We start from the raw sequence: 27,253 nt of genomic DNA on the forward strand, positions 1-27,253 counted from the left end.
AGGCAATCTATCACAGTGCTCATGCCGTCAGCCCCGTTGCTTCGCCACCGCTGTCTGTCACCCTGGTGGATGAGACCTGCTTAAGGGCAATCATGTCAATCTCTATGTGACCACTCAGTCTAAGGCAGAAGGATCATCTTGACAGGCCTGGCAAAGTCAGCAGAAGGTTCCAAAAGCTGAAGTCATAGCTTTTCCCAAAGAGAGGCGACGTGGGCTATTGTTTTTTCTTTAGCATTGTCTTTATTTTTGATTTCCCTTTTGATTTTATTTTCATGAAATGGATGAAGGTATACAGAACTTGGTTTCAGAGCTGGTCATCTCGGATAAACCTGTTGCCCTCCGAGTTTTTTCCGTAGTAAATGTAGCGACACTTCCCCAGGACACCTGTGAATAAAAAGACACATATCATTACAGGTGGCACAATTAGCATAGCAGGGAAGCCACAGGCACTGAAAAACAGACATGCAAGACAATCACAGATCCAACGGGCAGCAGAAAGTGGATGAAGCCCCAGAAAGGAAGAACTCTATCTTTTTGTCCTCACAGAGAAGGAGGTTCTGTCGACCTTAGAGTTGACATTGAAATAAAATGTCACTACAAATACAGGTTCCTAGGAATATCACTTTCTGCATGACTTCTCTTCCACATGTTAGGTACTTCTCTAATTTGGCCAATTACTCCCCAGAATATAGCCTCTCCTCACTCCAGTTTCCCTTAGTAGAGTTTCTAAGAATGGAAAATTAAGAGTTTAAAGATGAACCCAGCCCAAGCAAAAGACAGAACAATCTTCCCAGAATGTGACTATTTTGATACCCTTTATCATGAAGCAATATTGTTAACTTCTAGAGAGAATATTCCAAATCCTGGCAGGCACCAGGCATTGAGCACATATGGGATGATTAAGGAAGAGAGGCAGTGTTGACAAAATACCACATGGACGGCCGGGCGCGGTGGCTCACGCCTGTAATCCCAGCACTTTGGGAGGCCGAGGCAGGTGGATCACAAGGTCAGGAGATCGAGACCACCATGGTTAACACGATGAAACCCCTTCTCTACTAAAAAAAAAAAAAAAAAATTAGCCAGGTGTGGTGGCGGGTGCCTGTAGTCCCAGCTACTTGGGATGCTGAGGCAGGAGAATGGTGTGAACCCGGGAGGCAGAGCTTGCAGTGAGCCAAGATTGCACGACTGCACTCCAGCCTGGGTGACAGAGCCAGATGCCATCAAAACAAAAACAAACAAACAAACCAAAAAAACTCCACATGGACAGGAACAGAGCCTCCAACATTAAATGGCTTCTTACAGGCATCCTGAACTCTCTTTCTCCGGTCAGAAAGCATTTGATTTCCATTTTCAGTTTTACTTTAAGTAACTCTGTGGCTCCACATAAGGCTCTCCTCTCATTCAAGGAGACTGTAGGAGACTTAACAATGAAAAATGCCCCTACAGTAGGGTTGAACTTTTTTAGTCAACTCATTATTTATTCTAAATACCCATAAGAAATCACCTCCATAGTTATTATGAAAGCTCTGTAGGATTATTAAGGAAAAATCTGTTTTGTTTTCGCCACCTGCGTTTTTATTTTCTTTTATTTTTAGAAAAACCTATTTTAAATTCAGTTAGACGGAGTTGTCTTAGAAGTAATTGGACTTGAGTCTCTGAACTAACTGTACACAACTTGAAAAAAAGAAAGGAAATGTCCATAAGACATTCATTTAAGAGCCACAAATCTGCTTGTGAAAATAGCTACCTAGGGACATGATTATTTTTATTTCCATCAGTGTAATAGTGTGAAACCAATAAGCTCATTTATTTTTTTAATTTGTGATAAATTAGCACTTGAAATTAACCAGGTTCTTCACATCAGAAGTTCTAAGTAGTAAATATGTTTGCAACTGTAAAAGAGATGTTTCTCCACTACAAAACTTCAAACCTTATTCTTACATAAGGATCAAAATGACTTTTAGAAACGTTTAAGGACAAAGCAGATGCTCCCTGGTTTGGATGACTTGGAAGAAAGCTAGAAATTGCTAGGGTCAAAGAGTCTCTCAGAGTTGGCAATGGAGAGAGGGTGACATTGTTCCATGGCCTCAAAGCTGGCCTTGGGCTCACTCTCATTAGTTTTATTTCCTGCCATGTTCCCACGAGCAGGTTTACTGTGGATCATTCTTCCTCCGTGGTCATGCTTTCTCCTTGGCCCCCAATCCCCAGTTTCTGGTTTTCAGTATGGGTCTGGTGCCTGGAAACTGAGCCTGGATGGAACCTCACTGAGACCCTTCTCGGGACCTAAATTATTCTTTTAGTTGTTGGCATTGGGCTGTTTCCTTTATTGTGCTGAATAATGTAGCCATCAGCATTGTACTAATATTGTCACCCATGCCAGGATCCTGCGGGTCTGTGGGGTTTTCTGGTCAGGCCCTGCTCCAGGAATAGCATCCACTACAGGCCTGGGTGGGAGTGCCTCGGTTCTGCCAGGTATCCACAGAGGGCTTCCTTAAACATAATTGATTCAAATAAACCCTGAAGAATGTGGAAGGATGGGGCCAAAGGATGCTAATTTCTTTCTACAGCACTAGGATAACATGAATTCTAATAAAAAGGAATGGATACGGTCTGTTGGATGTCATAAAGAACACAATCTTTCTCTTAAGCAAAAGGATGAAAGACACACACACACACACACACACACACACACACACACCACCCACTGAGTGCCCTATCTCCAGTAAACTCTCCAGTACATCAGTACATTCAGGGATTCAACTGCTTTTTTTCTTCCCTTGCTCCAGGGTAAACTTCAACTCCAGAGCTCACCTAGATGCAACTTGGACGGCAAGTGCCGCCCTAGAAACAGGCTGGATGCTCCTGGAACGTGGGCTGTGATGTGTTCTGTGCCACATTCCCAAGCCTTCTTTCTGGCTGGCATTGATAAAAGCCCTTTTCAAGGCCTACCCTTTTTCTTTGGGCCTGGAAGTAAGAATGTTTATAGACATCCTGGTGAGAGAAGGCTGTTTGATGAATGCAGGAGACTGTGGCTAGGTGTCAGCGCTTGGAAAATGAGGCAAGGACATGAGGTATTAATATTGTCAATGATCTCTTGACAGGAAAACAGATACCACATTCACTGTCAGATTTAAATAGACATCAAGTGCATTAATGACAAAAGGGCAGACTTCAAACAAAGGGGCTGTGTGGTGAAGAGCGGAGCTAGTCTCTGTGCTGGCAACAGCCTGATCTGAAAAGACACCGTCAGGGTTGTAGACAGGCCCAGGATTGTGTGCGGTGACAGAAAACAGAGATGCTGACAGAGATACCAGCGCCATATTATGCCAAGGATATTCTAACGCTGTCTGCCGCTCTAACGAAAGCTGACATCACTCCCCATCACTCGGGGTCTTCTCTGCCTGCCCCTGCAGAACATCTCTCCCCAGACATCATTACAAAACTCACTGTGGCTGCGAAGGTCCTGGCAGTTCTGTTCTGCTGGAGCGGTGGGGACAAGGGGCCTAAGGATAACCTCAGTCAATCTAAATTTGGAATTTGCAGGGGGAGCACGCCCGACCCCACTGATATCTTGGCTACTTGAGATGATCAGAAGGCCATTGTGTGAGGAGCTGTCACCTTGAATAAACTCCCGGAACGGATGGCACTCAGTCTGTGGGCTGCTCCAGGAAGGCGTGGGGATGGCCTGGCAGTTGAAAATGAGATCCAGCTGCCGGGACTCGCCTGGGCAGAAAGGTGCTCTGGCTAGTGATGGTAAGAATCGGCTGAAATTGTCAAACTCAAACCATCTCTGGTGGCTGAAATTAAGCGAGCATTGCCTCTGTGCGTCTCCTCCCAGATCTCAGAGTCGGGATGTGATTACCCCCAATATGTGACTTTTGTGTTCAAAAATAAATAAATAAAATTAGCCAGGAAAAGCAAACATGCACAGAACAGCACAGTCCCATGTGTGGCCACAGGCCTTTATTTATCATGAAGGTTATTTGTAAAATATGAGGCTCTGCTGGTAAATTAAGTGAGGTGGCATTGTGTTTCTCTCTCCCTCGTCCGCCCCACGGCCCTTCTTCTCCCGCCATGGCAACTGCCATAAACTGTGAAAATTACAGAGGGAACAGTTTGCTTGCAAAGAACATTTTGATGGGGAGGCACTCCGAGGCTGGAATTTGGGAACCCGCTGGTTTGTGACTCAAGTAGGCAATGGTTTCTCTGAACATCTGCAACGTATTCATTTGTTTGTATCTCCTCAAACTACAACGTCTTGGGACTGGAGGGGGAACAACGCATTTAATGGCATATGCAGTGTTTTTAATTAAAAGATCTGGCTTTGGCCATATTAAGTAAAGCAGGCTTGCCCTGTGTCAGGCTGACGTGCAGCTGTCTGTGTGGGGTTTCTTTTCCAGAGACCCTGAAAAATGACAGGGCACTGTCCCCCGGGGGATTCTTTTCCTGCCAAATGAGACTCCTAATTTTTCTTAAGTAGCCAGCTTTCCCATCACCATAAGCTGTTAAAGCTATAATTATGAAAAAAATTTATCAGGAAGAATCTGTTTTAAAGAGGCCCTTTATCTTTTCCATGTTTTCCCCCTCTGGAATGGATGTCCTAATTATGCAGATTAAGTTATAACCTTGGGGCTGCCTGAGTGGGTGGGACTCAGCCTCCTTTCTTGGATGTAAGGCTGGGACTGCAGGGTCAGTAGCAGTGATTTTGCTGGGCGGGGGGGCCCTGAGAGTCCAGTCCAGGGAAGGGAATTCTTGCACATCCTTTCATTTCATCCAGCATCCTGGACTCCCTGATTCCTGGACGGCCTCACAATACCAGTTGCAGTTCAATAGTCTATTTAGTAAGGCGAAGTGGGGAAAGACCCGCATTTAGATCCAGCCCTGCCCTAATAGTCATGTGACCATGTACATGTCCCTTTCTCTCCCTGGGCTGGTTTCCCCATTTGCAAAACAAGGACAAGGGGCCAGATAACCTGAGAGGTTCATTTTAGCTCTGAAATAGGTGATTTGGCATTTTCCAATGTTTTCCTTATGAAGATGAGAACACCAGGTCCAATACTGCCTGATGCAGGAGACAAATTCAACAGGTTAGTCAATAAAAAAATTGATTTAGACTAAGTCAGCCCTTGAAACCCATCCAGCCTGTATCCCTAAAGCATAACCTGGATAGAAGGGGGCCTCTAGAGGACCCCAAAATCCCCGAGGAAAGGGTTTTCATTAACTTTCCTGCAACCTGTATTTCATACTCACAGCTAGAAGTGCTGACCACTAACTAGGCTGTGTCCCATTGGCTTTGGCATAAGCCCAACACTCATAACTCCGTATTCAACAGAACTAAAGCCTAGCCATCAAAGCAAGTGGTCTGTCACTAATATTTTAGTGGTGAAAAAAAAAAGAATCTGCATGTAAATTACAAAAATGCAATTGATACTAGAGTGTAGGTTGAACCAATACATTTATATTTGTAAAATAGAATAATTATCACTGTTGTTAGTTTTGGTAGTCATCACTTTAGGGATCGTTATTTTAAATGCTATTTCATATGAGTTTATAAATGTAGCTATGGAATCACAAACATATCTCAATCCCATTGTGATATGAGGAGGTTATAATTAGCACTAGGATGGAGGTAGGGGATGAACGGTTCCCCCATAGAACTTCTGTTCTGTAACCTATATGGAAAGGAAGGAACTAGATACCTCATGACCCCTGCAAAAGGTGATAACAATGTTGTGAAGAGGTGGATGGGCCCAGTGACAGAGAGGAAAAGGTGATCAGGAGCATCCTGGTCCACCGCAGAAGGCTCTAGAACAATGTTTCCATGGGACTCTATACTTGTCCATAAATGTGTCATCCCCTACAATATTCTCCCTCCTCCCCAATTTCTAACACCCGGTACCTTAAACCATACAGAAGCATCTTGTTTACCATGGAGCTACATCCCAATAAACCTATTGTAAGTTGAAATTATTGTAAACCAAAAATTCATCATTACTTGAAACTATCTGAAGTTGTAAGCCCTTCGACTTACAATGGGGTTACAGCTTCTATCAAATGTGTATGACTTTGTAAAATTAAACAATTATAGGTTGAACCTTTGTAAGTTGGAGAGCATCTGCACTTGGTACAGAGGAGATGTTCAATAAATATTTGTTGAATAAATGAATACCATTAAAATAATCATGTACATAAAATTTACACAGAATCTACAAAGTAAGGAATGTCAATTGCTGGACACTTATCTTTTAACCTCTGGTATGACTTCAGACATTTGAAACACTGAAAATATATACAGATTAAATATTTGCCTCATTGAAAAAGAAAGAGTAACAGGAGGCAACGGCCTCAGTTCCTAAATCCTGGTGTTGTTTTTACCCCAAACACTTTCTCCCACAAAAACAAAGCAATCACAACATCTAGTTGAAAAGAGAGAAGTGCAGTGAACATTATCATCTGGCCTAAAGAGCTGTAAACATCACACACTGGAAAGGGACATTCCCCAGAAAGCACATTCCTCGGTCTTTGTTAAGTGCGGCCATGAATGCGCGGGGAACTGGAAAGGAATAAACACCCATGTTTTATGATCTTGAGAAGTAGCTGGAGCAATACCCTGAGGTCAGCCCATGTGATGTGCTATCAGCTCTGCTGTGGCTATCACACAGGATTTAGCGGAGCCTGCGAAATGACAGGCTCCCAGCACAACATCCTACTTCAGTGTAAGCTACTTAAATACTAAGACAAAATAAAGAAGAGAGACTTTAAAAGGTATTAGGGGAAGGGATTGTGTGGGAGCAGTTTTTGAGGAAGGAGGACGAAGACCTTTCTCTCCACCCAGTATATTTTCCCTTCATCTGCAGCACATCTGAGATGCCTCGGGTTGGAGATGAAATGAAGAAAGGCTCTCCACCTTACCCAGGGGAGGGTAGAGAAAGCAAAAAAAAAGTGTGAGACTTGCTTCCCAACCCAGCTGAGCATGACTTCAGGCAAGTGTCTCGGTTTATCATCTGCATCTTGGGTGGGAATGGGGTACTGCATTACAACAGTGCATGCCAACCCCCAAACCTCTGTTAGGGCTCTTGCACCATAGGTTGGGGGGGTATTGAACACTGTCCTTTGCTAAATACTGCAGTGACCACTTCAAACCATGCTTCCTGCTTCACCTTCATTGTACAAAAACAACCCCACAAGGGTATTCCTACCCTACTACACTGACCCTGATGTCTTGTATTGGTAGACATTTGAATTCCCCAACTTTGACTCCAGGGATGCTTTGACTTTGGGTTTATAAATACAAACATGTAAACTAGCCTGATAATTTTTCTTTGAAAAAGCGTTAATTATTCACAGCAAACTCCATTTAGCCAATTTAATTCCTTGATCAATTTTTAAGTACAAAAAGCATTTCTATTTTTAACATTTTCATTTCTATTTTATTGAATTTATCTTCAATGGGATCAATCCTTTATCATGTAATTTTTACAGTAAGGTTAAAGTCCTCGATCAGCTTTGGCCAAATATTAAATTTGCTGATTACATCTTCTAAATCTCTTTTAGAGTCATTTATTTTTACAAAGTCCCATTTCCTTGAGTAAAATATTGCAGATCTAAATTGTGACAAGAAGACTTGTGTCTGCTGTTAAACTTTAGTCAACAAACTTTATTGTGTGTAGTTTTAGCTCATTTCAATTTTATTTTGTTTTCATTATTTCTATCAAGGCTAATTCCTCCCCATGTATTTGTGTGGTTTTCAATATATCAACAAGATATAAATCTTTGGTCCATTTTTCATTCATCATAAATTATATTATGTGCAGGATTAGTTGCTGTCATTTTTTTCCCAGGTTGATTATTTCTGCCAGCACTGTTATCATAAAGTAGAGTAAACATTAGTTTTTATTCATTTCTTAGCACAAAGAGTATGAAGGAGAAAGGTGAATACCGAGTGCATGATAGGGTCCAAACTGTGGGGTTCTGATATGTTGTCTTCTACCAAATGCCAGACAAAATATTAGAGTGTGGAGCACCGATTCAAGGGTTAGGATGCACCATACCTGGAAAGAAAGCTAACAAAATGGCCAGGCAACCTATCCTTTTGACAAGAGGGCATTTGACTCCAATGCTCAGACCCATCCAGTGTGGCTTTCCACTGGGAGAGGACAGATTACACAGCCTGCTCAGACAAATGCTGGGCCTTGTCAAGTCTCACCCACGTGTTTGTAGGGAAGGAAAAACAGGAGAAGGAAGTCGGTCAGCAGGGAAGGGATATTCGCAAAATTCGTCGTGAAGGGGATCAGCAGGTAAGGCTGTGGGGCTAGCCTCCCAGACCAGGGAGGCTACACAGGCAGTCACAGAGTGGGCAGGCTTATTGTCGTGTGACAAACCAGAGCCTCTAGAAAACACACCCTGGGCTCCCAGGGCAGCTGAAATGAGGCTTGTCATCTTAGAAGAAGAAGGGAAGGTGGGGAAGGAAAGAGAGGAGAAGAAAATGCAGGACAAGTTCTTCATATAGTCTATTATATAATCTGTCTGTGGAAAATGGAAAAGCTGGCCCAAGTCTGAGAAATAACTGCATCTTTGAGCAGATCCTTGGTGACATTTTCTGCTGTCCCACCTTGGGTCCTGGACCCCACACTCAGGTTATAGGCGCCGTGGCTCTATCCAGACTGGGTGGGCCATTCAGTCCTCTCCACATGAAAGAAACATTAGACTAACAGATTAAAAATTATCTGGCAGCGAATATTTCCATTATGTGAATCCTGGAAAGGAAACAGACAATGTACTTTCGCTTAGATGTCAATGCCTTTTAATTTCCTATTTTTTTGGACTGGGGGTAGTAACGAGTGAGTACAAACTGACAGGAAAGATTCTCAGATTGGAGGATGGGCTCACTAGCCCCTTTATTGGGAGCTCCCTTTTTTGGCTCCTACCTCTATACACATTGTATGTCAATCAAACAGAAACATACCATAAATATGAGAGGTCAAACTCCATGGTAAATATTTCCTTTCTCCAACAACCCCTCTCCTCCCCACCCCCCAAATGAACTGTTAAATCTTCTTAGCAGTCCAAATTTTGTTTTTTAGCATCAGGTTACTTTTTTTTTTTTTTTTTTTTTTTTTGGTCCAAGCAAAGATGAAGCCTGAAACAGTTTTTGTTCTTGACTTCCTAAACAATGAATTGTTTACACTGTCCTACAAGGATTCTCTGTGATTTGCTGTACTGCCTAGTAAGCTTGGATACAGAACGGTAAACTTTTCTTTATAAATATTTCTTTAACTGTATTGGAGGATTCTCAAGCTGAGAAAGAATTTAAAGAACTTCATTTCAGGTAAATTCCTTCATTTTACAGAGCAGAAAAATAAGGTTCCAACTGGCTTTTGGAAGGTGACAGAACCAGACCAGGCACCCATATAACTCTATCTAGCCCAGAAATATCCCTGAATTATAAGACACTGCCTTGGCGACAGGAATATAAATTTTGCTTTTCCGCTTATTTTTCAAATTCATTATTTATTTGTTCAGTCCTGTTCACAGGAACCAGGGGTCTCCAGAGAACATCAAAGATCACCCACATCCTTACTTAGTAGGCTCATTCCTACTTGCTTTTTCTTAGAGAGAAACTTGAACTGCAAGACTAGTTTGGTGTGAGTGTGTTTCTCCTCTCTCCTATGTCTGTATTCTAAGTAGGGCTCAATGGATTTGAGATGGGCTGGATTCCAAAGTGCATGCCGAGATGGGATGCGAAACCGTTCAGATTTGTGAAGTGCCCTTCAGGGCGGCTCCGTGATGGATGTCACATCAACCAGGCTGTCAGTCAAAACGGACAGTGGTCAAGTGCTCTGGCCTCACGTTTCTTTCTCAGTGTTTGCGTGAGGAACTCAGACATCTTTCAGACAGGAAAGAAAAAAGAAAGAAAGGAAAAAGCCACCCCGTCACCACCTCCTCCATTCCCGCCATTATCTCTACATTCATCCTTTCCACCTTCCAGCTGAAGTCGGGAGCATCACCACTAGAGGGCAGCATGAATTTAGGAAAGCAGCCGCTTGCTTTTAAAAAAATAAATAAATAAATGGCGGCAACTATTCAGGGAGAGTCGTTAAAGCCACACTGTGCTTTTGGTCACCAATTATAGGTTCCTGAATGACCGATATGTCATGTTTGGTCAATCTGCGCTGAAGGCTTTCAGGAATAGGGCTATCAGATACTCCTTGCCCCCCGTTTTGGGGTTCTTCTCGCCTCAATTTCAGGGACTGATTTTCTTTACCATCAAGTGTTCTAATTAATCTTCCAGGCTCAGAGATTGGGGATTTTTGCATATCACCTCCACAAATGTAAATAAGCATTCAAAATAATAAACAAAAATTTCCTGCATTTCTTAGCGGGAAAAGTCATTTTTACTATGAAAGTTCAAAAAGATATGCCATCCGATGGCATGGAGCTGCCATCATTTGACAGACAAAAAAGTAAAAAACATAAAAATAAATAAACATGAAAAATGGATCAATACACACAAAGTTATCTTCTTTTAATGCTCCCCCTTCCTGCAAATCCACCCAGCCACTGCCTTCCTTCTTGGGATACCTGGTCCCAGTGTCATCAAAAAAGAGAGGCAGAAGCTACTCAAATAAAAATATGACAATAATTCCAGCTGCTGTTTGATCCTCATCTGATCCCCATCATTGGTCTCTGGTACATGGGTCAAGTAACTATTTTCATGCCTGGAACAACGAATGATCACCTCCCTTTAGGAGAAAGAGGTATTTGTGGGCTTCTAGAGATTTCAAACACATCATTATTTTAAAAAAAAAAAAAACACACACACACACAAAAAAAACCCAAAAAACAGCAATAAAGGTATAACATTCTAGGGAATGGCATTTTAAATTAGAATTTTATAGGATAAAAATACATGAGTGGATTCAATCAGGGAAGGAGTAAACACAAACTGGAGTTACTGGCCTTCAAAGCAGGGGAAACCAGAGCTGGGTCCAGGTGTTATTCTCCATTTCAGCCGAGAGGCCTCTCAAGTGGTCAGTGAGGCAAGTATAAAATGGCCCTCACACATCTTCTTAACTTTCCTAATATAACAGTCACGTGACTAGCCACTAGGGGAATGTTGGGTCCTTGTTAATTAAATTATCTCATTAACTCATGGTTAGCTAAAAACCTTTTTGAATTTTCACGCATAAGACACTAAAACCAAAGTCAATTTCACTGTCTTACTAGGTAATCAGTGACCACAACTGAATATTTCTTTGAGTGCCTTTAATGAGGATAGTACAGTTAGGAGTTTAGCTGGGGTGAGAAGGCTGCGGATTGAACATTTCTCAAGATCTTAGGATCTCCTGCTTATATGAGCTCCAAAAAATGGAAAACGACAGCTTTTCACCCATGCATCGTAAAGCTATGGCATAGTAGGTATGCAGTACATTTTTTTAAAATTGTGGAATAGATGAAAAGATCTCAGCATACTTATTCTGAACCCCAGCATTTATTATACATCCCTGAACAGTTATAGGTAGAAATGTGTGGGTTAGCCCTGGGACAGTGATTCTATGACTTGCCCATGCGTCAGAATCACTGAGAAGGCCTGTTAAAACACAGTTTGCCAAGCCCAATTCACCGGAGTTTCTGATTCCGTGGATCTGAGTCGGGGCCAAGAGTATGCATTTTTGTGAGTTCCCAGGTGATGCCGATCCTGAGGGACCATCTTTAAGAAACACTGTTTTAGGACAACCTAAAGAGGGGCCCTTATTTCTTTTTAAAAAGTAAAACTCATGACATTAGTTTTTATTCTTGTAAAATCAAGACTACCTAAAACCAGAGATTTAAAAAAATCTGGTTAACTGAGGGTTCTAATGTCTTGAGTTTTGGTAAATGGAGGTTTTATTTTATCCCCAATAGCAGTCTGAAAACTAATGGTACCTAAATAATAATAATAATAAAAGGTTGTTCCAGCTCTTTAAAAGAAAAACCATAAACATTCAAATTTTAGTGATGTGCAATTACATTAACAGGAAAAAAGAAGAAAACAGTTTCTTTGGATAAGTAGAATAGATCTGAACCATCATTTATGAAGTATAACCAAAAAATAACTTGCAGGAAAAATTTCACATAAAGTCTTTAGACTCCCCCAAAACTGACAGAATCTTGTATGAAGAAATCTGAGCAGTGGGGGTCCTCCTGCAGAGTCTGAATGGGAATTTTGGCTTTGCTCTCAAGCAGAAATTTGCTTTTGGGTTTTAGATCTGTTCCTATTAGAGAGCTTACATCAAAAGCAGGGAACATCCGCAGTTCTGTCTGGTTCTGCAGGCTGAAATTTCTTGAGAGTCATTGAAAATAAAGACAAGTTGCTTTCTTGTTTTCCTAATTCTTTAAGCTCAAAAAAAAAAAAAAATCCTTTCAAATAAAATTAAGCAAAACCCTGTAACAACTGGGTTTGTCATAATTCAAACCCTGCAAGGATTGGGGAAAAGGCCTTCCTTACTTGGGCCCATTGGTCCAGACTCCGCCTACCCTTCATTAGAACCCAAACAAACTCTTCCTGTACTGATATTACCATAATCTTTCCTAATTCCAGCACATCCTAAATTGCTTTCTCTGAAAAGAAAACAAAGGGAAGCTGATGATATATAATCTAACCGAAAGAAGTTTGCTTTACAAAAAATGAGTCTGTTGTTGCAGAAAGCACAGCACAATTCTTGGACACTAGCTCATCCCAGTGCCAAATGGTAAAATATGTTCATAATTTCCCAATCTTCAACTCCCCACCCTCTAACCTGCTTTGAGAAAAAATTGTGTGTATGTGTGTGTGTGTGTGCATGTATATGTGTATGTATATGTTAGTGCAAGAAACTGTAGGTTAAGGAAGAATTAATAGTAGAAAGCAGGTTATAAGAGTTATATGAACCTCTGTACCTTTTTTTCTGCCCAAGATAAAGACAAGGAAAATAGTAGAAGAGCATGTTATAAGGGCTTTCATTAGGGTCAGGCTCATTAAAACTTAATCAAGGCACCAGAGTCTCTCCAGCAATATTAAGATGGGTGTGTTTTTTGCGTATCAATAGAATGCCCCAGTCAGAGAGACACTGCTGACAGTGGGTGGTACCAGGTGTTATCTGTCCCTAGAATGTACTACTTGGATGACTTGGGATATTACCCCTTTTATTTGGCTGGCTTGAATTTGTCAGGATTCACCCTGTGGTAAGTTAACATGCTTCCATATTGGGGGGAAAAAAAAAAACTGCCTATGGGCCAATGTGAGCCTCGCACCTAATAGAATACATCTGGCTCCGACAGTTTGATGCCCAGCTCTAAGCTACATTCGGCAACACAAATTAACAGCGTAGACATTGCCCACGCTGAGCAGGAAGTAATAACCTGCTACCTGCTACTTGGCCAAAATCTCATTATAAGCCATTACGGTAATTGAGGGCCAAGACTCTATGGATATTAGACTCCCTGAGCACCAGTGGTGAGTTCAGGAGAAGAAAGACTCATAATGCAGGGGGTGGGGCAGCCTGAGGAGAAACTGTGCTTAGCATCACACAGAGAATTCCATCTACAGGGTGCTCTGTGGTGCAGGGAGAAGCCCACATGTCCTCTCCCCGGGGGCTCAGGACTCCAGGAAGGTGATGTAACTATTGGTAGGCCTCCAGCAATGCTATACAATTGAAATTTTGTTTGAATGAATATTGGGTACAGCCACAGATGAAAGAAGAGGGCAAAGTAAGCCAGAATGTTCCATGAGTAATAAGCATGGAAGCTGGCGAGGGGGTGGCAGGAGAAGCAATCCGTTCTCCCTAGAAGATGAGGCTATCCAGGAGTACTGTGTGTATAAGAGCTTGCATTCTTCCAGAGGGGCAACTTCTTTGCCCATAAAGTCAGGCCACTGAGGCTCTGTGCAGGGTTGGGCAGTTGCGAATGAAGTGGTGTGAGTTGAGAGGAGGGAAACAGGACAGAAGTCCTATCAATCCATCAGTAAACCAACTGATCAATCAACCTGATTTTTGCTACCATGAAGATGGCCCTGGACTCAGAAAAAAATGATGATGGCTTTCAATAAACTTTTCTAAGAAAGTGTCATATAAGGCCAGGGAGAGGAGTAATTGAAAATATAAGAAACTGTCTGCAGAAATCCCTTCTTATCATCACCCTCTATACACACACACACACATGGGCACACCCCAATAACAACTAAATTCTCCAATCATGGGGGCAATCTCATGCAGGGTTTTACCTAATGTATAATAAAAGCTCCTGAGTGCCATGTCTCTTCTGATACCACTGGACTGGTGAACACCTTCCTGAGAATCCCCAAATGACAGTTTCATCCTACGCCAGGTCTCAGTGAAGGGTTCCTTGCTATTGGCATTTTAAAGAATCAATAATTTCAGGAAAATCAGCATGGTGAAGGACATAGAGTGTTCCTGAGCATGGAGACACCTTGTGAGTCTTAAGCACACACCCTGTGCACCCTAAGATAATCTTCCCATCTCAGTCAAGCCACCCTCCTCACTTCCCTTCACCTAGAGGGTTAAGCACAGTCTGGAACCTGGAAAATGGCTGTGGTTGGTACAAGTGAGGCCTTCCCTATAACTAGATCCTTCAGGAAAAAACAAATTAATCAACAGCGAGCTGAAGTGGGTTTAATGATTGCATTCTGCATACAATCAGCTTTTCCCTTTTCAAGGGCCATCAATATGTCAAGGGAAGACATATCTGAAGGATATAGCTCTTAACATCAAGGTTATCTATTCTCCACAAGGCTCCCACTCCTTGCCTGGCTGATACTCCACGCTGCCTGTGTCTAACATTTTCATCAACTCTGCAATCAATCAAGGTAATAATGTTGTGCAAAAAATCAATTAACAACGCAATTAAACTTTCCTTATTATCTCAAAGGGCTGAAATAATACCTAAAGGGAAGATAGACTCACTGAACGCAGACATCCATAATCCAATGTGAAAGTGAATTATGAGGTTAGACAGATGCAGGCATGTGCTGGTGCTGTTATTTTCCAGGGGTTATATCTCATCACGGCAGTGTATCAGTCAGCCCCAATCCCAGACCCTAAAATTCCAAATTACTTTTAAGAAATATATGATGTGCAATATCCATTTCATATTCTCTTTTAAAGATAACCCCCTCCCCTCCAAAAAAAATTGAACGGCCATATTATTCAAAGACAAAATGATCTTTCAACAAGAACATAAAATATAAAAGCTATAATAACATTTACATCTGTATAGCACACATCTCTGTAAATGCAGGTCATCTATTATACATAATCCGCAGCACCTAAAAGCCCAGGATGCGGCATAATATTTAAAACCCAAAGGTGTAAATGTGCAAACTCCTATGGGATGGCTGTGACTTCCTCCAAGGGGAGGCCTCACCCATGCCTGCCTACACACACACACACACATACACACATGTGCACACATGTACATGCATGCATGTACACATGCACACAAATGCATGCAGGAGCATCTGGAACCATGCAAGTGCTACTTATTTAAAAAGAGAATGACTATATTATTTAGCAATTACACTCAACTTGCCCTGAAACACTATCCTTAGGAATTGAGCATTTACGGTACATAAAAAAAAGACGGCTATTAACCTTTTGCAGCAGTAAGGACTGGGAAGTGCTTGGAATTTCACACTGAAATGAGACACAAAGGGGAGGCAGAGGCAGGGGTTCCATGACATTTACAGAGCTCATTTTAAACTACTCTGGACTGGCATGCCATGTTCTGACACCATCAGAAGGAGGCCTAGCGGTAGAAGGGGAAACAGTGAACAGAAGAAGAAGGAGAAATAAATGCCAAAACAAAAGCCTGCAAACAGAATGTGCTAATCTAACATTAGCATTATGTGAACATCTTCTTATCCCTGGAAACAAAACACAATACTGACTTAAAGAATAAATATGAATTCACACAAAAATCATCGGTTCAATTCCCCCTGAACTTATCCTTCTCTTTTTTAAGATGGAGTCTCACTCTGTCGCCCTGGCTGGAGCAGTGGGGCGATCTGAGCTCACTGCAGCCTCCACTTCCTGGGTTCAAGCGATTCTCCTGCCTCGGCCTCCCAAGTAGCTGGGATCACAGGCATGCACCCCCATGCCTGGCTAAGTTTGGTATTTTCAGTAGAGATGAGGTTTCGGCATGTTGGCCAGGAGGCTGGACCTGACCTCCTGACCTCAAGTAACCTACCCAACTCGGCCTCCCAAAATGCTTGGATTACAGGTGTGAGCCACCATTCCTGGCCTCACCCTTCTCTATTGGGCACCAGAGGTTGCCTCCTAGCAGAGTCTGACAATCTCTCACCAGCCTAGGAGATCCCTGGATATACACAGGAGTCAAATGAATGGACCTAGGAACACACAATTCCAAATTTGGGCCACAGACAGTTATCCAAATCAGATTAAGGAATGATTTCCTTCATGGTCAAACATGTTGCTCCATGGGCTCTAGGTCTGGATACTACATGACTCATTTCATCACAGCATGAATTTCCACATATACCACTGGGACTTGTGCAGGTATTGTCGAGCATTTAAAACAAGTAATTTTTTTTGCAAGTTACTCTGTCGTAACAAAGATCCATCTTTCCAAGCCAACTTTCTTCCATTTTCAGCACAACAATGAGGCAAGCCTGAGCCCCAAGCGCAGACTCGAATAAACAGTAAAACAGGACAAATACACAGGCTCATTCTGCAGTTTCTTAGGAAAAATAAAGAGGCAACCCAGGATGTACTCTTTGGTACAAATTTTCAACAGAGAAGTTAGAAAGGTTTAGTGAATCCTGCTATTTCTCTCCTAACCTTAAGGAACATAATTAATATGTTTTCATTTCCAATGACTCTATTGTGTGTGTAGCAACTGGAACTGCCCCTGCTGTGTATTTGATTCCACCGACGATGGGGTGGGTTGGATTTTAAATGATGTGTGAGCACTTCTGTTCTTTCCGTGCTCTGGTTTATGTGTTATTCATGACTCGCATTACAGACATGGCTGATACACAGATGTAAATGTTATTAAATCTTTTGTATTTTAGAGGCTTTGTGAAAGGCTTCTTTGTTTTCAAATAATTCTCTTAACCACCAAAAATAACCAGTAATACATGACAATGTCTTGGGAATTTTTTTCACTGTATTTTCTGATGAAGAGATTTCCCCCCTCTACTGCTATCTTTTATCAAAATAAAAATGTAGAATGAATTGGGAGATGGAAAGTTACATCTTTATTGTGTTGCTCAAGTTCAACTTCACATGTGTGCACTTGTGTGCAGACACTAATGTGTGTTCCATGTTTTGTGTGCATGTGGGTGTTTTGTGAATGTGGGCATGTGGGTGCTTGTGAGTGTACTGTTGTATGTGTCTTCTGTGTGTCTTTATGTAAGTTATGTTATACAATACACACAGTACGTGTTGTGTGTCTACTTTGTGTGTATATCTTGTGTGTGTTATGTGTATACAAGGAATGTGTGTGTGTGTGAACATGTTGACATCATTATGCCAAATCAGAACTCAAAGTCACCCAATTCTTAATTACCTGTCAAAGATGCAGTTGCTTTACTGCATTTTGGTACCTGACGTAATTTTTAATCTGTTTTCACTTTGCTCCATCCTCTTCATGTTTCTCAGGCTTTCAACGGAAATGTGGCAGAGGATAAACCTCTTCATATAGACAGCACTTAATCAGTCTGTGCCTCTCGCTGGCTCACTTTTCTCTATTGATTTTAAATTTAAACAATGCTCTGAGACTGAACAATGCACCTCCACAAATACAGCTGACTTGACTGAAGGAGGTCAGGAAAGATGGAGATGGTATATTTCAATCTTGAGATGAGTGGCCCAGCTGCAAAGCGCTCTAAAAGGAGGGATTGCTCAGGCCCTCTGCCCACCCCCAGGCAAGTGGGGGTGCCTGCTTGATTTCAAAGGTTCCCTCTCGGGATCACAAGAAAGATCACCTCAACTCAGGGTGGGTGTGGTGGACTCAGAGGTCTGCTGTTCCAGTTCCTAGTGCTATTGCCCTGGGAAACCTGTTCCATCTCTCTGGGCCTCAGCTTCTTAGCATGTAGAAAAAAAAAACCCTTGGCGTTATTTCTTTCCTAATGAACATCACCCCTATCATCATCTAGGTAGATTTCCTGTGCTGTGAGTAGCTCACATCGTGGACATCATGATATAAGCCCTTTTTCTTTCTGTCTCCTCTTTCCCTTTCCTTGATTCATCCTCTCTTCTTCCTAGAGTATCTACAAAGCTTGTACTCCCTCTTGCCTTCCTTGGGGTTTCTATCAAAGACAGAATCCAAACACCACTGTCCTTTTTTCTCATCTGACCTTGCAAACCTTTTCTAAGAAGTGGCTAGTCTCTGATATGTTAATACATGTCAGGGTGTTATACCTTTTTTAAAATAGACACTATTATAAAAATAGACTGACTAAATCTCTAATGGAATTTCAGGCAAAATAAGTAAATGGAGAAACACCATATGCCAGGCATAATCATTGCTACTCACTCCCACCTCTAAAAAGAAAGAAAAGGAGAGAGAGAAATTCTTTGTACATTTGAGGAACTAGCAGGCCAGAAAGGGAGATGGTTTGTCAAATAAAAATAACTGTAATAAAAGTTGCCATAATACTTTAATATACAAAATGTTATGCAAACATAGGAAAAAAAATTAGCTCTGCCTCAGGGAGGGAAAAGGTGGGTAGAAGGCATACAAGACATTTTCTCTCAATGCATGCCTTTTTATAGTTGTGCTAAGTCACAAATATTACACAGAGTTGTAACAAGTTAAACAATACAGAAGATGTATTTAAGAATTTAATAATTACTCCTTTCAAGATTTCCATGACTACCTAATATACAGTGATTCCCAGGATATACTGTATATGCGTGTATATAGATATATACATAAATATATATAACTGTATGTAAATATACATATATATGCAAGATATCTTGTTAAGTAAAAACGCAACAAGCAAAAAAAAAATGAATAAACTCAGGTACTTTTTGGTAAGAAAGAAGCAAAAACAAGGTTAAAATAACCATATACATATGTCCATTTATGTTTTCCAAAAAGAATGTGGGAAGGATAAACCAAAGAGTAAGAATGACAATGTGTAGCAGGTGGGTAGAAATAGAGTAAAGGGGATGCGGATGGGACAGAGACTTCTCTGAATATGTCTCTTTTTATCGTTGTAGAGTTTACATGCTGAAAAAATAAAATAAATTGAAAAGGATGGAAAAATGTGAACTCTAAGTCTGAATATAAACAGAAAAAAATGAACCTAATTGTATATTAAATCTGTAGTACAACTATACAAAGAAATTAAAGTAATTTTGTAACACAGTACTTCAACTACATGCCTGAATATATTCTGAGTAACAGAAAACTACAAAGAAATCTTGAGCTTTAACTTAGTAGGCTTATCATTGTTAGTATTATTGCTATTATCCTTCTCAAATTATTTTGTGTATATTGTAGAACAGAGAAAATGTGTAAATATACTGAGGTTGTTAAAAGTCAAGATTTTCAGAGAGAAGAGAAATAAAACTAAGAATAAGGGAAGATGAGGTAGGTAGGCAGAATAACTCCAGATGTCCACACTCGAATCCCTGGAACCTGTGAATATGTTACCTGACATGGAAAGAGAGGCTTTGCAGATGGGGGTATTATCCTGGACTACCTGGGTGGGCTCAATCTAATCACATCACTCCTTAAAAAAGAAGCTTTTAAGACTGTCATCAGAGAGGGAGATGTGATAATGGAAAAGTGGTCAGAGAGGTCAATGTCACTGGCTCTGAAAATGGAGGAAGGGGCCAGGAGCCAAGGGATACGTATGGCTTCCGGAAGCTGGAAAAGGCAAGAAAAAAAATTTTCCCTTGGACTCCCAGAAAGAAGTGCAACCCCACTGACACCTGAATTTTAGCTCAATGAAGACTGAGGTCAGACTTCTGACCTATGGAACAGTAAGATAATTTTGTGTTGTTTTAAGCTACTCAGTTTATCATATTTTGTTATGGCAGCCGTAGAAAGCAAAGTAGCAGAAGAAAGAAAGGATAAGGATAAGAAAAACGTGAGAACAGCTCTGCAAGTTTGAATTGAGGGATCTGTAAGAAATTACGATTAAAATATACACATATGACTGTGTGTGCACACATGCGCTCAAGTTATGCACGTGTGCAGGACATCTAGCATCCACATACTGGTTTACAAAATAACAAGGGCTACTGGAAGAAATGGCTGATTCATGTTGTGGGGCAGGAAATGTGCACAGTGAGCCTAGAACATCTTGCTGTGCCAGAAAGCAGGGAAAGAGCACAGAAGGAAGTTTGAAGAAGCTCTTTTGTGGCCAAATTTGGCACTATTTGAATATCAGAATGAATGATGATCATAATTATTTGATACATTGAATTTTTTAATAAGTATGAGTCCATCATAATATTTAAACAAATATAAATACAAATAAATGCAAAGGAAGAACGAAAACTCTTATTTAAAGAATGACAGCTAATTAACATAGAAGGAGTGACAAAATTAGAAAAATTACCATACGCCAACATAGTAATTCAGGCAAGTATTATCAATGGCTGTTACAACTATTGGATGAAACTTTATTGGGGAAGAAAATATTCACACAGTCTTTAGGTCACTTATTAATTATAAAGGGGAACATAGCCTTTAGAGGGGATCCATCTGGTGGTAACCACGTTAGCCAAATGCTCAATCTTAGTATCACTAAGAAAGGGCAAAAGGATCATTAAATATCACGTGCCTCATAACATGATGTAGTAAATACGCCCAGTATCACCTATGCCTGCCAAAATGTTAAACTTGAATCAAACCATGAGGGAATGTTCAGAAAAATTCAGAATGTGGGATATTCTAAAATGAAATTGACCCAGGCTTTTGATAAAAATGAAATGTCATGAAAAGCAGGAAAGGTGGGAAGTATGCTGTAGATCAATCGTTCTTCAGCTTCGTCAGAATCACCTGGAGGGCCTCTTTCAACAAAGATAGCTGGATTGACCCCCAGAGACCCCAGTGATGTGATACTGCTGGTCTGGGGCCCACCTTTGAGAACCATCGCCCTAGACTGGAAAAGTCTTAAAAGCCTTAACCATTAAATGCAAAGTATAAACTTTGATTAAACACTGGATCAAAACTAAAAGAGTTATAAGAGACACCATTGGAAAAATTGGGGAATTTTTTTACTATGGACTGCATGTAATTAGGTAACAATGTTGAATTAATGTTAATTTTCTTAGGTATGATAATGGTATTATTGTTTCACAGGAAAATGCCCTTATGCATAGGAGACCCATGCCAAAGTATTGAGGGATGAAGTGTGATGGTGTCTGTAATTTATTTAAATGTCTCATTTAAAATGGTATCTATATGCCAGGAGCAGTGACTCATGCCTGTAATCCCAGCACTTTGGGAGGCCAAGGCAGGTGGATCATCTGAGGTCAGGAGTTCAAGACCAACCTGGGCAACATGAAGAAACCCCATCTTTACTAAAAATACAAAATTAGCTGGGCATGGTGGCACATGCCTGTATTTCCAGCTATTCGGGAGGCTGAGACGGGAGAATCGCTTGAACTGGGGAGGCAGAGGTTGCAGTGAGCTGAGAACGTGCCACTGCACTCCAGCCTGGGCGACAAGAATGAAACTTCATCTCAAAAATAAAATAAAATAAAATGAAATGAAATAAAATAAAATAAAATGATATATATAATACACAGGCAGACTCAGAGACATAGAGAAATGGCAAATATGGCCCAATATTAACAGTGAATTGAGGTAGATAATATATGTATGTTTAATGTACTATTCTTCCAACTTTTCTGTAGGTTTGAAAATTTTCACAGTAATAATTTAGGAGGAAAAGGCTTGTTTTTCTTGGCATATGAACTTTTAATGGGAGATTACTGACCCCATGAGTAGTTTTCAAATCTTTATCAATTTTTATGAATCTGTATAATGGCCTTCTCTTCTATTAGAAGAGACCTATTTAAGTGACCTATTTATGTATTATAAGCTAACAATGATTATGATCGTTTTAGGCCAACACATCTGCAAACAGCAATCAGTTGTTTAAAAAATTAGTTAAGAATGAGAAATTATTTGCCCCTCCCCACCTCAATCCCTCACCCTCTGCCTTCCTCTTCTCCCAACCCCCTCAAGAGCATATATTCCACATATATAATCCATCTTTCTTTTATTCCTTTCTTCCCTCCTTCTTTCACAAAAATGCATAAGACTCATGCTTAATTTGCATTACAAAATGCCTGACTTGAAAAGTTATTTTCTGGTCATGGACTCATGCCTTCTTACATGACACAACTATTTACTGAGATTCTACGATGTGCCAGGCAATATCCTGGTAGCTAGGGATACGGCATTGTATCCCTGTGTGAGGATATGTAAGGCTATTGCCTGATACATAGCAAAGTCTTAGGTCACAGACACTATAATCTACTGGTGGAAGGCAGGCAAGGTAAGCAAGTAGACAAAATTTAGAAACAAACAACTACAATAATTTTAGACATAAATATCATGGAGATGGTATAATGGGGTGGACGGATAGAACTAAGAAACAGAATACCTAGATGCTGGTGCTACTAGCTCCTCTGTAGTTCGGGTTTGCAAATTTTGGCAGCTTATATGATTTATGTGAACCCCAGTGTTTATATTTTAAATGGCAATAATAATATCTGCCAATATACCCCCACAAGGTGACAATGAGAAATTTCAGCTTTTGAATGACATGTATTATCATTGCCAAATGATAATATTTTTTGGAATATGCCTTGATACTTTGTCATAATTTTTATAATAATGATCCATCTTATAACTATCCTGTTACTGCATTAATAAGGATTACACAAGCTGCTGTAACAAATAAGTACCAAAATTTCAGTGGACCAACACAATAGAAGTTTACATCTTTCTTACTCAAAACGCCAATGCAGGCAGTTTCCTCCAGGTGTGATTTTTGTGGCTCTGCCTTCTCCAATCAAGTCCTTTCATTTGCATCAGGCCAGTGGAAAGGGAAAGAATGTGGATGAGGCACAGTCATTTCTCAAAAGCGTTGGTCATGAACTGCCACACAGCACTTCCACAAACATTTCATTGGCTAAAACACACTCATGTGGCCATATCTTACACAAGTGTGACACACTCACATGACTTCTCCTAACTGTAAAGGAGAATGAAATGAAGTCTAGCTTTGTTCCCCAAAAGCAGGAGAAAATGTGGATTTTTGTGAGCAAAAAGCAATCTCTGACACTATGATTAATTTTTTTTCACATTCTTCCTTAATATGTAATGATGTAACATGTTAAAGAGAATGGAAAGATTAATTTTACCGTGAGTTGTGGGCCAACTATGTACCAGACACCATATTATGTTAGTGCCTTGACCTGTGGGGCAAAGCACAGGATCTATCACGGTTCCTGGCACATAACACAGTATGTGTTCATAGATCAATGAATGAGCATCCCACTAGATTCCAAGCTTCATGAGAACAAGAAGTCTGATCTGTCTACAGTCTACCGCAGTCACTTAAGAGCCTGGCACTGTGCCCAGCATGTAGTACCCAGTAAATATGTTAAGGATTTATGTTTTGAAACCTAAAATTATAATATATTTTGTTTCTCAAATTGAGCATATACATTATAGGATACTCTTGAAGCAAAACATTGATGACACATTTTGCCATGTTAGAGTAGTTCCAAGCCATCCAGGCTTTACCTAAATACTCTGGAATTACTTAAATAACTGACAATGCCACAGAACAATTATAGCTATATTTTAGTATCAAAACATAATAAGCAAGTAGACAGTGTTTATTCTTAAAATAGAAATCATTAGGTGCCTTTAACTGAAAATTAGAAACAAATGACCCTAACTTCCAACGAGCCTCCGCTAAGTAATTAAAGCAATGAGTTTACAAGCTCCTGAATGATAGCAAGTTGTTCTTAGAGGCCAACATGGGTGTGTAAGAGCAAAAGAAACCAGCAGCAATTTCAACAACAAACATAAATTCAGGTCTTATATGATAAAGATCTAAACACAGTTAACCAAGAAGGGAAAGAAGTGCTCATGAATTTACACAAAGGCATTGCTTTTCATGGTAGAATCAAAGTACAATGAATCCAGTTGAATCTGGATATAGGAATTGAAGTTGGCCTGACATAGTCAACATACTCAAGATAAAATTTAGAATAATCACAATCAATTGGTTTTAGGACAAATTCAATAATATCCTATTTGAAACTAATAGTTACACTTTACAGGTGTTTGTGATTCATTCGCTCCCTCACTCTCACTCTTGCTCTTGCTCTCCATCTACAAGTGGTTATTCTTGCTTTGTTACTGGAATGTCAAATTCAAATTAAGAACCATTTCAAAGGCCGCATTTTCTTTGGATAAGATATTTATTTATTATTACAACTATGAAAATAATTTAAATAAAAATGGGATATAAAACTCTGAGAATCACCAGGAAGCAATAATTTAACATAAAATCCACTGTGTAGCAAGATCGTAGAGGCATGTCATGTTCATCTGAGAAACACACAATTAGAAGAACTGTGATAACTAAAGCAATGTAACTTTTAAATTTACCATTCAGATTTTGGGTTTCCCAATCAAAAGAAAACAATGTATTCCTAAAATAAATGTTCTTACCCTAGGAAAAGTTGAAACGGCTTGTTCCCCCAAACCTCCCATGACAATTCACATGACAAGACTCCTCTTTGCCAGATAAAATTCTCCTTATCGTTCAAGGCCCAAATAAAATGCCATTTCTTCTTAGAAGACTTCCCTGATTTCCCCTTGACAGAATTAATGGTTCCTTGTTTCCTCTTTCTGTGCACTACCCATCACAAAACCATTACACATATCCCACTGCAGCACAGTCAAGCATTTGATTGCTATTACTCCCTCTTAAAAGAAATTTACTTGAACCCAAGGATACTGTCTTCCTCATCTTTGAATCCACAACCTCTATTACAGGTCTTAGAATTCAAAATATGGTTCAAATCTTTGCTGAATGAATGAAGAAAGAAATGTATGAAGGAGTTAACTTTTTCTGTTTACCAAGCAGAAGGCCTAGAAGGTTATGAGAATAATTCATAGTCAAGCGATGAATAACACTTTGGTTATGTGATGGCCACAAAGATTAAAAGTAGAGGTTCGTGCATGTTCTCACTCGTAAGTGGAAGTTGAACAATGAGAACACATGGACACAGGGAGGGGAACATCACACACTGGGGCCTGTCGGGGGGTATGGGGGTAGGGGAGGGATAGCATTAGGAGAAATACCTAATGTAGGTGATGGGTTGATGGGTGCAGCAAACCACCATGGCACGTGTATACCTATGTAACAAACTTCCATGTTCTGCACATGTACCCCAGAACTTAAAGTAGAGGTTTGAAGAAGGTGTAATGTATCTTTTCAAAAAAAGCTTAGGCACTAAAGAAGAAGTGAATAACCTGAAGGACCGTATGTCTATTAAAGAAATTGAATGCAGAGTTCATTATCAGCCCATGAAGATAACTCCAGGCCCAAATGGTTTTAATGACAAATTTAACCAATGACTTAATAAAGAATGACATGGCCATGCTTTCTGTTTTGGGAGTCTATCCATTGCCAAATGAAGATCTCCTCATTGCACCTCTGCTATTAGTGGGCCAAGAGGAAAGTTCAAAAGTCAGGTGTGTGGTAGACACTCTTGATCTTACTGGAAACTAACTCCCATTGGCAAATCAGCCCTTATGCTTGGTCTCAAAGATTTTCTCTTTGGAAACCTATTGGCCCAAGTCTTCTTACCTCTAAGGATCCTCATACTACTGTACAGGAGGTAGCTTCAGAAATTAGTGACCTTTTTCCATGGAAGATGACAAAGCCTCCCAAATAAATGGCAAGTTTTTCTTGCCAAAAGGGCATTTTCTACCCAAAAGGGCTATAGTCTCCCTATCAGAGAAGACCAAGGAAAAGTCAGAGTAGAATTCAGGAGTCTGAAGAGCTCCGTCTGAGGAACATGTTCTTTGCCACATTGCTGGATAATTAAGAGTTTAGAGTAGGTAGAACTGAGCGATTAATTGTAATTTGCAGGCCACCTGCAGCAGAATCTAATTTCTGATCCTAGACATCTACATTTTTAACAGGCTTACTGTGATTCTTAAGCACACTTAAGATTGAGAACAAATGTCATGGAATCAAGTGGCAGATAACTTGGGTATAAATTTCTTTGTCTCTCAATATCTGTACCTGTAAAATGGGGACACTCATAATGTCTCATTCCCCAGATTAAATGAAATTCTGCACATAAGGAGTTCAGAGTTTAGCAGTGACTATTAATAGCATGTAGTGAGCCCTTAATTCCCATTGGCTGCCATAAGACAGACTGGATTAAGAAAATGTGGCACATATACACCATAGAATACTATGCAGCCATAAAAAAGGATGAGTTTGTGTCCTTTGTAGGGACATGGATGCAGCTGGAAACCATCATTCTTAGCAAACTATCACAAGAACAGAAAACCAAACACCGCATGTTCTCACTCATAGGTGGGAACTGAACAATGAGATCACTTGGACTCGGAAAGGGGAACATCACACACCGGGGCCTATCATGGGGAGGGGGTAGGGGGGAGGGATTGCACTGGGAGTTATACCTGATGTAAATGACGAGTTGATGGGTGCTGACGAGTTGATGGGCGCAGCACACCAACATGGCACAAGTATACATATGTAACAAACCTGCACGTTATGCACATGTACCCTAGAACTTAAAGTATAATAATAATAATAAATAAATAAATTTTTAAAACATTACATTTGCATAGCATACTAAGCCTTTCCAAAAGACCTTCACAACTATAAAATCATATTATCCTCACTATACTCATAAAAGGCAGTGAACTTTCAATATGCCTATTTTAAAGGGGAGGAAACAAAAGCACAGGAGGTAACAGAGGCTTGGAATGGCAAATGGGATTCATCACCAAGCACAGGTGATGACAGTGGTTGCATATGGCACTGTACTGAGAAGGTTCTGGAGGCCTCCTTGGTGTCACCGACATGCTAGCCTTTGTTAAAGTCAACCTGCTGTTAAGTGGCAGAGTTGTTATTAAAATCTTAAAGTAAGGCTGGCTACCCAGTATCTATATTACTCTTTCATCTTATACACAGAGCCCCTATGCTGTTGAGCATGGCAGT

General features: G+C 40.4%; 1 protein-coding gene across 2 annotated transcripts in view; it reads right to left on the minus strand.

Moving 5' to 3' along the window:
• Positions 1-217: 217 nt before the first annotated feature.
• Positions 218-27,253, minus strand: part of LRMDA (leucine rich melanocyte differentiation associated) — a 1,136,440-nt gene continuing 1,109,404 nt past the window's right edge. For both annotated transcript variants that reach the window (XM_025397503.1, XM_025397504.1), the window contains one exon: positions 218-384. In XM_025397503.1, the coding sequence (XP_025253288.1) occupies positions 305-384 (80 nt within the window). In that variant the 3' untranslated portion in view covers positions 218-304. The remainder of the gene's footprint in view (positions 385-27,253) is intronic.

The sequence above is a fragment of the Theropithecus gelada genome, chromosome 9 (assembly GCF_003255815.1).
Source record: "Theropithecus gelada isolate Dixy chromosome 9, Tgel_1.0, whole genome shotgun sequence".
NCBI classification, from domain to species: domain Eukaryota; kingdom Metazoa; phylum Chordata; class Mammalia; order Primates; family Cercopithecidae; genus Theropithecus; species Theropithecus gelada.